Consider the following 12,607-nt stretch of genomic DNA (forward strand, 5'->3'; position numbering starts at 1 on the left):
CAAGGTGAGCAGATCATGAGGTCAGGAGATCGAGACCATCCTAGCCAACATGGTGAAACCCCATCTCTACTAAAAATACAAAAAAGTTACCTGGGCATGGTGGTGCATACCTGTAATCCCAGCTACTCAAGAGGCTGAGGCAGGAGAATCACTTGAACCAGGAAGTCAGAGGTTGCAGTGAGCCAAGATTGCACCACCACTGCACTCCAGCCTGGCAACAGAGTGAGATTCTGTCTCAAAAAAGAAAAAAAAAGTTTATTTATAACATGCTATTAACATATTTCTTTACTCTGTATTGTCTCACTCCAATCCCAGAATAGGCCTTTGAGTCGTAGTATCAGGTACAATTACCCAATTACATAGATGACCAAAAATTGTGAGCCTTTTTAAGGTCATGGAGGACCAGAATCCAGTTTTGTTGACTTCAAACGCAGTGCTTCTCCAATGTCTCATTTACTGTGCTTAAATTTTCATGACAGGTATCTAAACATGTTAGGGATTGCTTTTGAGTATGTACTTATAATAAATCATTCTCAGGGCATTTTGTAGAATACACACAATGTTCCAAGTCTGTAGTATTTTGTTTTTCCAACAAGCACTTGTTCAGCAAGTATTCAGCACTCACCCAGCAGTGTTTCTTCCAGAGACAAGGGACAGCTGAGGATGAAGAAGAATCTATGGGACACCTACAATCTGATCCCTGTATTCTAGGAACACATAATCAAATCCTAGTGCAGTTGGCTGAGACATCATTGTGGTTATACTTTTAAGATACAGTATTTGTTAGGGAGACATGATTACCTAAAACCCTCCTTCTTATTTAAGAGGAAAACGTGCCTCCAGAAGACATCGAGAAGGTTGCAAATGGTGTACTTGACATTCACCTACCAATTCCATCCCAAAATCTAACCGATGAACTTGACAAAATACAGAAACTTATGCAATTCTGTGAGGATTACAGGTCAGATGAAAACAGGCTAAATGAAGAAGCAGATGGAGCCCAAAAGCTTCTAGTGAAGGCCAAAGCAGCTGAGTAAGTACTGTATTAATATTCTTATCTTGCTCTAACAGACCATCTGCTGAAAGGATATCTGGAAAATATTTGCCTAGGGAGCTATAGCATTCAAATGAAATTACCTTCTGAGAGTTCAGTGTCCAAGTTGAGGGCTGAGCTCTCTTTGGAGATACCCCAGGAAGCTGGGTGACTGGGCGGCAGGGTTCAGAGATGCTTTCTTCCTGTTTTCTTAGACTCGAAATGCCTTTCCAGTGGCCTGATACCTTTTTATACCAATGCATACCAATAAATGTTAAATACTCATTATATGCCAATATTTTAATAGGTGGTTGGAATATTGGTATAGATTTTTCTAAGTTTACTATACTAAGCAGTACTTTGAAATAAAATCTTTTTAAAAAGTCTGATATTTCACTCCCTCAGTACATTCTCAGTAAAAAGATATGAAGTTGGTGCAAAAGTATTTGCAGGTTTTGCCATTGAAAGTAATGGCCAAAACCACAATTACTTTTGCACCAACCCAATGTAATGATGGGGAACAGAAGAAATGGACACTAGAGTTCCAGGAGTACTGCAAGATGAAAATGATACCTATGCTAGACAGAATTAACTAACTCTTGCCTTTTGTCCTGTTGACTTAGCCAACCAAAAAAAAAAAAAAAAAAAAAAAAAAAGTCATGTTGATGTTTTTATGAGCATGGGGTGCTGTGGGTTAGGGTTACAGGATCAGTTAGGTGGTGGCCATCTCAACACCCCCTATCACTGAGATCTGACCCATTGTCACTGTCTCATCATCCACATGTACAAACGAAGTGCACCAGGTTCATCCAAAAGTCCAACCCCTTCCAGGTTTAATATTTAAAACCAGGAAGATTAACTGCACAGCAATTACTTAAGGATTAAGTAGGCAGGGCACGGTGGCTCACGCCTGTAATCCCAGCACTTTGGGAGGCCAAGGCGGGCTGATTACTTGAGATCGGGAGTTCAAGATCATTCTGACCAACATGGAGAAACCCTGTCTCTACTAAAAATACAAAATCAGCTGGGCATGGTGGCACATGCCTATAATCTTAACTACTTGGGAGGCTGAATTGCTTGAACTGGGGAGGCGGAGTTTGCAGTGAGCGGAGATGGTGCCATTGCACTCCAGCCTGGGCAACAAGAGCAAAACTCTGTCTCAAAAAAAAAAAAAAATCAAGTAGTCACACAGCAATTAAAAGTGATACTGATAGGTTGGGTGAAGTGGCTCACAACTGTAATCCCAGCACTTTGGGAGGCCGAGGCAGGTGGATCACTTGAGGCTAGGAGTTAGAGACCAGCCTGGCCAACATGGCGAAACCCTGACTCTACTAAAAATACAAAAATTAGCCAGTGTGGTGGCATGAGCCTGTAATCCCAGCTACTCGGGAGGCTGAGGCAGAGAATTGCTTGAACTTGAACCTGGGAGGCAGAGGCTGCAGTGAGCTGAGATCACACCATTGCACTCTAGCCTGGGTGACAAGAGTGAGACACCATCTCAAAAAATAAAAAAAAAGGTGATGTAAGATGTTTAATAACAGGCAGAGGTTCTTATAGTTCAATGGTAATGCTTTTTAAAAAGCAGGTAACATCCAAACTGAACAGGAAGTTGAAAAACAAAAGCAGGTAACAATTTATACATGAAAGAGGATCTGAATTATGAAAATAAAAAATTTTGCTACAATATCCTAACATTTTAAAAGACAGCAAGATCCCCTTCTTACTTTTTTTTTCTTTTTTGGGTATTTTCTAAATTTGCTATAATAAGCAGTACACTGAAAATCTTTTTCTTTTTTTTTCTTTTGAGACAGGGTCTCATTCTGTCGTCCAGGCTTTAGTTCTGTGGCACAATCTCAGCTCACTGCCACCTCCACCTCCCGAATTCAAGTGATTCTCATGCCTCAGCCTTCTGAGTAGCTGGCATTATAGGCATGCACCACCACACCCAACTAATTTTTGTATTTTTAGTAGAAATGGGGTTTCACTATATTGTCCAGGCTAGTCTCAAAGTCCTGGCTTCAAGCAATCTACCTGCCTCAGCCTCCCAAGGTGCTGAGATTACAGGCATGAGCCACCATGCCTGACCTGCAGTAGTAAATTAAAAATCTAAAGGAAAAAAAGAATATAATAAAAAGATAATGGTGGCAGGGAATAGAAAAAATGGACACTGGTACCCTAGGAATGTTACAAAAATGAAATGCTGGTGACAGTGAGATGATGAGGAAGGAAGGCTCCTGAAGTTTAGAAAGGGAAACAGATTACCACTAGGAGGAAAGGATGAGCTGGGTGATAAAGGGAATATTTTGCAATATAGCTAACTCTACTGTGGGTACACACATTTCTAATGATGCTTCTGCAAAGGTCTGTCTGATATTTCACTCCCTCAGTACATTCTTCTCAAGGTGGTTTTGAGCCCACAGATCTAAGTATTTGGTGATTGTTGACTTGAGGTGAGTTCCTTTCTGCAGAAAGACCATATCAGTTGAAATGCTTGTGATTTTAACCTCTGACTGGGCTTCTTAGTGGCTGGAATGTCAGTGAAGCTTAGCTAACTGAATAAACAAGCCTGAAAATGCAGGGCCTGTAGTCCTCTCTTTGCTCTCTGTGGGGCCTCTTGACCCTCCCAACCCCCCCACTCCAATAGAGATTGAGAAAGTGTAGCTTACATTTAAGACATCAGGGAAACTGGAATTCACAGGATAGTTTTTATTTGCAAAGATTGATAGTTACATCACCCCAAACCTCTCTACTTACGACAAATCAAAAGAAACAAGACCTGTATCCTTAATTTCCATATTTAACAAAATCTGTGTCTACTGGGTATGAATATATACGTGTGTGGGGTTTTCTTTTGTTGGCATTTAAATATACCTATTTCTCAAAATGAAGACTTCAGCACTTTCTCTTGTTTAAGAGTAATTTAAATTTACTTAATAATTCAGTAAAGTATTTGGTTGAGTCAAGTGAACTCTCTCAAGGTGAAATAAGTGAATAATTGTGTATTTATCTAATCTGATATGTTAATATCTTACCTTAGGAAAGCAGCAAATGTTCTATTAAATCTTGACAAAACGTTGAACCAGTTGCAACAAGCTCAAATCACTCACGGACGGGCAAACTCTACCATTACACAGCTGACTGCCAATATAACAAAAATAAAAAAGAATGTGCTGCAGGTATTTGTCCTCTTTGAAACTAACCTGAAATAGGTTTTGAGGGTAGAAACATCACAGTACTTTTTACGTATGCCAATGCTATGCTTGCTTTACGAGTCTGATGGGATTATTATGAGGATAAAATAAGATTTGGGTAGTATCATGCATGTATTTAATGTTCTACAGAGCACTTCTCAGCATCGTCGTATTAATTGTGACCAATTCTGGGGTTGTACCAAGGCAGGTACTAACACCAGCTTGGAAATGAGGAAACTAAGACTCAGGAAGCTTAGGTGATTGCCTAAGGTCACACAGCAAATTAGTGGTAGATATGAGGTCAGAGTATCTCCCTTCTGACACCGGGGAAAGAAATAGACTTTTTAAAAGCTCACAAACCAAAGAAATGAGAGTTAACTGTTGTAAGGTTCTTGTAATTAAATGTGCATGAAATCTCATCAGAGTATCCTAAAACTAAAAAAAAAAAATCTCATTCAAAAGAAACGCTCCATTTGGCCAGGCATGGTTGCTCACACCTGTAATCCCAGCACTTTGGTAGGCTGAGCCGAATGTATCACCTGAGGTCAGGAGTTCAAGACCAGCCGGGCCAACATGGTGAAACCCCATCTCTACGAAACATACAAAAATTAGCCAGGCGTGGTGGCGGGCACCTATAATCCCGGCTACTTGGAAGGCTGAGGCAGGAGAATCGCTCTTCCCAGAGGTGGAGGTTGCGGTGAGCTGAGATTGCACCACTGCACTCCAGTCTGGGCAACAGAGCAAGACTCTGTCTCAAAACCAACAGCAACAACAACAAAAAGCAGAAAGCAACAGAACAGGAAGTAATATACCAGGAAATAAAGGGATTGGATAGGAAGAGGTTACATATATAGGGTAGGAAAAAGGAAGGCCCCAGGATTTCCCCTTTTAGGCATATACTTAGAACAAGGGATAGCAAAACATGACCACAGGCTGTATTGTCTATGGCTCCTTTTGCACTACAATGACAGAGAGTTAAATATTTGGGATAGAGACTTTATAGTCCACAAAGTATAAAGCATTTACTAGCTGGCCCTTTACAGAAAAAGTTTGCAGGCTGCTGCTCTAGGCAAACCCCTACATATGCCCAAAGGTACAGGAAGGGACTTCCATTTCTAAAAATATGGTGAGCCAATATCCTAAGGAACCCTGGTAGTTGAAAAAACACATGAAAATATTAGATTGGCTATTTAGATTTTTTAATGCATAGCTGAATTAGTAAGAAACTTTTGATAGTCTCAGAGGCCAAAAATGACAGGAAAGCATGAATTCAGAGGTAATCAAGCACTAACTTGACAGCAGGCAGCAGGCATCTGCCAATCCCTGGAGCATTAAAGCTTTGGGTTTTAATGGTCACCATGTATGTAAGACAGAAAGCAAAAGCCACACAGGAGACAACAAGATTCTTGCATAGAACTGGGACCCCAAATGGCAAAATTCTTAGTGAAATATTAAAATCTCTCTCTCTCTCTCTCTCTCTCTCACACACACACACACACACACACACAGAGCCAGAGCCAGTAGAAAAACTTGCCCCTGAATTGGGGAGTGACATTTCCACTAAGCTTTGCTAACCACAATTTGTGGCTCCCATACAATTTGGAGGCTAGAATTTATACTACTTGGGTGGCCCTCAAAACCCTAGTATCATTTGAAGTAGCCCTGGGTTGGTAGTACTCCCAGATGCCTAAGAGAGGCAAACAAAAATCCCCTCCAAAGGAATGACCTTAAAACCTAGCCATCAAGAATTTCCCCCAAACATGTAAATACAAATTGCCTCTTTAAAAATTTTTTTTATGTTTTTGAGATGGAGTCTCACTCTGTCGCCCCAGCTGGAGTGCAGTGGCTTAATCTTGGTTCACTGCAACCTCCGCCTCCTGGGTTCAAGCCAGTTTCCTGCCTCAGCCTCCTGAATAGCTGGGATTACAGGCACATATTACCATACCCGGCTAATTTTTATAATTTTGGAAGAGACAAGATTTCACCATGTTGGCCAGGCTGGTCTCAAACTCCTGACTTCAAGTGGTCCACCTGCCTTGGCCTCCCAAAGTGCTGGGAATATAGGCATGAGCCACTGTGCCCAGGCACAAATTACCTTTAAATGAGAGTCATCAGAAATAATGAACAACAAAGTCAGGACACAAGAGACAGAGGATATTACCATTATTAGATACAGAATACAAAATAAGAATGTTTACTATGTTTAAGAAAATCTAAGAAAGTATGAAAGTATGACCAACAAACAAGAGACAAGGGCTAACAACCAGCTATATTTGAAAAATATTTAAATAGGATTTGATATGATCAATATAGACATTGAAATAAGAAACAGGCATAAAGTATTATTACTGTTTGTAAGGGGAAAAAATTAGAAGCCACTTGCACCAGCTGGAGAATAGAAAATATATTGTTGTATGTTCAAACAATGGAATGCTTTAAACTGGTAAAAATGAATGAACTAGAGCTATGTAGATTAGCTTAAATGACCTATATAAGCATAATTTTCATAACTTTTCATTTTAGAAAATCAACTTGCAGAAATATACATTTGTATAAGGTGAAAAAATTTAAATACTATATATTGTTAGGAATACTGCATAGGTTGTAGAAAAAAACCTACAGAGATACATGGAATGACAAAAATTAGATTCAAGACAGTGGTTGTCTTTGAGGGGAGAGAGAGAAGATGTAATGGGGAGTGGTACGCTGAGGGCCTTAGCACATTGTTAATGTTCTATTCTTAAACTGGCTGGTGGGTACATGGGTATTTGTTATATTTTTTATTTTTTATTTGTTGTTGTTGTTGAGACAAGGTATCTCTTTGTCACCCAGGCTGGAGTGCAGTGGCACAATCATAGCTCACTGCATCCTCAACCTCCTGGGCTCAAGCAATCCTCCTGCCTCAGCCTCCTGAGTACTGGGACTACAGGCACGCACCCCACACCAGGCTAACATTGTATTTCTCAGACCCCTATCTGAAATATTTTAATATAACATTTTAAATACATGCAACAGAAAAAGTGAAGGCACTATTTTCTTTTCCTTTATACCCAGCATATTTTTCAAGGGGTTAATATATCATTTATCTTCTTGTTTGTTTCATAAAGAGATTGTCCCTTTCTGGTCTTTAAATCAACAACAGGCTGAAAATCAAACCAGGGAAATGAAGAATGAGCTGGAGTCAGCAAAGCAGCGATCAGGGCTGGAGGATGGACTTTCCCTGCTGCAGACCAAGTTGCAAAGGCATGAAGACCACGCTGTCAATGTGAAAGTTCAGGCTGAATCTGCCCAACACCAGGCTGGGAGTCTTGAGAAGGTCATTAGTTCTACCACTGCCACCAAGAGCAGAAAAACAGAGCTTCTTTGAAAGATAGTCCTTTAACCCCAGATTTTTGTGCCGTTTCTCAGCGTTTCCTTTGTGCTGGTCCATGACTCAATGGTATATCTTCGAGGGGATCCTGATACACAAAGGATCTTCTGTCTGTAGATGGCAGAAGTCCCTGGCCAAATCGTGTTGGAGTGTTTCCCTGCCCCCATCTCTCTATCCTATTATTCTTAGTGGTATCCTGGTCAAACAGTCCATAAATCAAATTTGCCCTGAACTTCCAAACTTTCACAATTTATGTTGTTTGTCTGAATTGTATGTATTTGCCCTCTATTCTCATTCAGTCACACAACATATAAAGAAAACAATAAATGAAAGTCACCTGCCAAAGAAAATACATCAATTTACAAAAATCAGAATGAGTTAATTAAACGGTTGTGGAAAGTGGACCATTAATTTAGGTTGCTGAAAGAACCTATCAGCTCATTTTCCTAGCAAGAAATCTTTGGTTGGTTGCATTAATATAGTTGCCTAAACAAAAGAAAATGTTAGTGTTTTACAATTGGTCTATTCTCCTGCTGTTAATTCCTAACGTGCTGGGTAAATTTTCCACTGAGAGGAATTGAGAACATTTTCTGTGGAACAGAGATTGAGAAAAGTTTTTTTTTTTTTTTTTTTTTTTTTTGAGACAGAGTCTTGCTCTGTCACCAGACTGAAATGCAGTGGCTCAATCTCAGCTCACTGCAACCTCTGACTCCCTGGTTCAAGCGATTCTCCTGCCTTAGCCTCCTGAGTAACTGGGATTACAGCCACGCACCACCACGCCCAGCTAATTTTTGCATTTTTAGTAGAGACGGGGTTTCACCATGTTAGCCAGGATAGTCTTGATCTCCTGACCTCGTGATCCACCCGCCTCGGCCTCCTAAAGTGCTGGGATTACAGGCGTGAGCAATCATACCCAGCCAAGAAAGGTACTTTCTACTCACCCTGTTCCCACTTCCATATTTCATTTCTGGCTCTGGCCTTTATTCATCTACTTAAGCTTCTAGGTTGTCAACACACAAGCTAACCCAAAGATTTCCATTCTATTCAAGGGAGGTCTCCATACTACACTTCTACTTCCCCACCTGCCTCCCTTCCTACCTCATTTCTCTCTCACCTTTTTGCCAACCAAATAACATATCCTTGCTGTTTCTAAATCTTCATCACTCACTCTGTCCTTCATTTTGCATGTACAACTGATTGACTGAACTGAACCAGAGATTTGTCAAGGATGGGATTGGGCCATTTCTGTCTTCCACATCCTACCTTAACATAGTGCAGAACAACCAGTTGGTGCCTCAGAAATACTTGCCTCAACACGCAATAACAATTGCTATTTTGAACAAAGAAGTTTTATTTTTAATAGAAGCTGAGATTTTTTTCAACCTGAAGAAACAAACATGCAAATAAAACTCTGCTGGAAATATCAGAGCGACTCAAGCGTATTGACTGGATTAAGGTTTCCTCTGTATTCCTTCTATGAATGGTATTAGGAGAATCATCATGCATATAGGTACATGCTTTATACATATTTTCTCATGATGTGAGTGTTGCTTGTTACAGGAATTTGTTGAGCTGAAAAAACAATATGCTATGCTCCAGCGTAAGACAAGCACTACAGGACTAACAAAGGAAACATTAGGAAAAGTTAAACAGCTAAAAGATGCTGCAGAAAAATTGGCTGGAGATACAGAGGACAAGATAAGAAGAATAACAGGTATCTATTCTTTTATCCATCCTGCCAATTTGATAATAACATCCTGGTACTCTACCTTACTGGTAGAATTTATACCAATGTCAGCTTACAGTTTTATCACATGGGTCTACTGAGGAGAAAGAAGTCGAAATTGGTCTTGGATTTTGGGGACTGTGAAGTTAACAAGCCTCTTGCATGGATTTGCCTAGAAAGGTTAATGAGCATCTGCCTTGCATTAGTCAAAACAAACTGAGATTTCCTTTGGTCACCTTGAAATGCCCTTTGTTGGCTGGGCACAGTGGCTCATACCTGTAATCCCAGCACTTTGGGAGCCCAAGGCGGGTGGATTACCTGAGGTCAGGAGTTCGATATCACCCTGGCCAACATGGTGAAACACCGTTTCTACTAAAAATACAAAAATTAGCCGGGTATGGTGGTGGGCGCCTGTAGTCTCAGCTACTGAGGAGGCTGAGGCAGGACAATTGCTTGAACCTGGGAGGTGGAGGTTGTGGTGAGCCAAGATGATGCCACTGCACTCCAGCCTGGGCAACAGAGTAAGACTCCATCTCCAAAAAAAAAAAAAAAAAAGCTTTTTTTCTAACTTTGTTCTCAACTCAACTGGGGGTGAGATGTCTGAAGACATTTTTGCTTGTCACCCTAGAAGGAACTACTAGCATGTAGTGGGTAGAGGGCAGGGATGTTGCTAAACATCCCACAATGCACAAGACAACTGCCTAAACAAACAGTTATCCTGCCCAGAATGTCAATAGTGCTGAGATTGAGAAACGCTGTTCTAACCTATGTTGTTTATTTTTCCTGTCATGAAAGTAACTCTCCAAAAGAGTCAATATAATCTAGGGCACTAGGTCATCTAGCATATATCTTTGGATAGCAACCCAGAAAGAATCATATTCTAGACAAGGATTTTGATCTAAATGGACATTCTGATGCACACAAAGTGTTGTAAACATAGAATACAGGCTGGGTGCAGTGGCTCACACCTGTAATCCCAACACTTTGCGAGGCTGTGGCAGATGGACTGCTTGAGCCCAGGAGTTTGAGACCAGCCTGGCCAATATGGCAAAACTCTATCTCTACTAAAAATTAAAAACATTAGCCAGGCATGGTGGCATATGCCTGTAATCCCAGCTACTTGGGAGGCTGAGACAGGAGAATCACTTGAACGTGGGAGGTGGAGGTTGCAGTGAGCTGAGATCATGCCACTGCACTCCAGCCTGTACAACAGAGAGAGACTCTGTCTCAAAACAAAATAAAACAAGAAACATAGAATACATACAATCAGAAAGCTACTCAGAATCTTTTTTTACACAATTGATATTTATGATTTTTGGGGGCAATCATCATGTCCTTGGCTATCTCTAACCATCAAAAAATATCAGATGATGATTGTATAGTTATAATATACCCCTGGTTGTATTTGTTATCTTCCAAAACTTTAAAACTAGGATTATAAGTAACTCTCAAAATATTAAAGTAACCAAAACTCCTCACTTATAAATGCCTCTTTTTTTATTATCAAATGAGTCTTTGGTCTTACAACCACTTATATCATCACTATGACATGAAAAAACTGAAAATGGAACATTAGTATGGGCCAAAGTCAGGAAAAATACATACCAAACTGCTAACATTAGTTATCTCTAGGGAGGCAGTGGGAGTGAAGAAGAAACCACTGCTTCTTGCACTTATATAATTGTTTTAAAAGCAGCAGGCTTGTGGGTAATTTTTTTCATTTTTAAGTATTTTCGTTAAAATTTTGTTTTAACTACGAAACACTAAGAAAGATTCAGAAAAACAGATTTTTTTAACCTTGCATTCCGTAGACAATACCATGAAAGTCAGTTTTTTTTATCCTAGAACTTGCTCCTTACTATAGGAGCAAAAACATGGGGAGAATATTTCTGTCCTGTTTTTATGTCATATACAAATTGTTTCCACTGATCCCCATTGACCACAGCTTTTATAGTTCTTGAAATTAGATTGGAAGAGAAGTTGAAGCTACAGGGCTTCTCAGGGAGGTCTAAAATAAGGCATTCTACTGCCTTTTCTCTTTTCCTTTTGAGGCTGTTTTCAGAACTCAGCAAGATAGAAAAATGAGACATTGATTTGGCTGTCTTCCCCATGCTGCCACTTGAGAAGGGGCTGAACCACAAGGCTATGCCTGTTCCCCTCTGTTAGGAAGAGGAACCCCTGGATCCCAGTATGGAGTCCTTGGCACCAACAATGTTGAGAGAGTGGGGAATGGACTCCATTCTTCAGCCAGGGTCCTTCCACAGAACTTGGTGTCAGTCTGGGTCCCAGCAAGAAACAGAAAGCATACTTGGGCATAATTTTGGATAAAGTATTTAGAAGTGGAGTTGACTCAGTCATTCATTCACTGCACAATAAATTACCCCAAAATGTAATGGCTTAAAATAACCACCATTTCTTTTTTTTCTTGTATACTTTATGTTCTAGGGTACATGTGTACAGTGTGCAGGTTTGTTACATATGTATACGTGTGCCATGTTGTTGTGCTGCACCCATTAACTCATCATTTACATTAGGTATATCTTCTAATGCTATCCCTCCCCCCTCCCCCCACCCCACGACAGGCCCCAATGTGTGATGTTCCCCATCCTGTGTCCAAGTGTTCTCATTGTTCAGTTCCCACCTATGAGTGACAACATGCAGTGTTTGGTTTTCTGTTCTTGTGATAGTTTGCTGAGAATGATGGTTTCCAGCTGCATCCATGTCCCTACAAAAGACATGAACTCATCCCTTTTTGTGGCTGCATAGTATTCCATGGTGTATATGTGCCACATTTTCTTAATCCAGTTTGTCATTGATGGACTTTTGGGTTGGTTCCAAGTCTTTGCTATTCTGAAGAGTACCACAATAAACATACGTGTGCATGTGTCTTTATAGCAGCATGATTTATAATTCTTTGGGTATATATCCAGTAATGGGATAGCTGGGTCAAATGGTATTCCTAGTTCTAGATCCTTGAGGAATTGCCACACTGTCTTCCACAATGGTTGAACTAGTTTACAGTCCCACCAACAGTGTAAGTGTTCCTATTTCTCCACATCCTCTCCAGCACCAGTTGGTTCCTGACTTTTTAATGATCACGATTCTAACTGGTGTGAGATGGTATCTCATTGTGGTTTTGATTTGCATTTCTCTGATGGCCAGTGATGATGAGCATTTTTTCATGTGTCTGTTGGCTGCATAAATGTCTTTTGAGAAGTGTCTGTTCATATCCTTTGCCCACTTTTTGATGGGGTTGTTTGTTTTTTTCTTGTAAATTTGTTTGAGTT

At 40.3% G+C, this 12,607-nt stretch overlaps 1 protein-coding gene across 1 annotated transcript in view; it reads left to right on the forward strand.

Moving 5' to 3' along the window:
* The first annotated feature begins 386 nt into the window (after positions 1-386).
* LOC108540494 (laminin subunit beta-4-like) overlaps positions 387-12,607 on the forward strand; it is a 16,830-nt gene continuing 4,609 nt past the window's right edge. Inside the window, exons 1-4 of the mRNA XM_017889602.1 lie at positions 387-1,033; positions 4,071-4,209; positions 7,367-7,540; positions 9,155-9,308. Coding sequence (XP_017745091.1) covers positions 939-1,033; positions 4,071-4,209; positions 7,367-7,540; positions 9,155-9,308 — 562 coding nt within the window. The 5' untranslated portion in view covers positions 387-938. The remainder of the gene's footprint in view (positions 1,034-4,070; positions 4,210-7,366; positions 7,541-9,154; positions 9,309-12,607) is intronic.

The sequence above is a fragment of the Rhinopithecus bieti genome, unplaced genomic scaffold, assembly GCF_001698545.2.
Source record: "Rhinopithecus bieti isolate Rb0 unplaced genomic scaffold, ASM169854v2 scaffold_18688, whole genome shotgun sequence".
Taxonomy (NCBI): domain Eukaryota; kingdom Metazoa; phylum Chordata; class Mammalia; order Primates; family Cercopithecidae; genus Rhinopithecus; species Rhinopithecus bieti.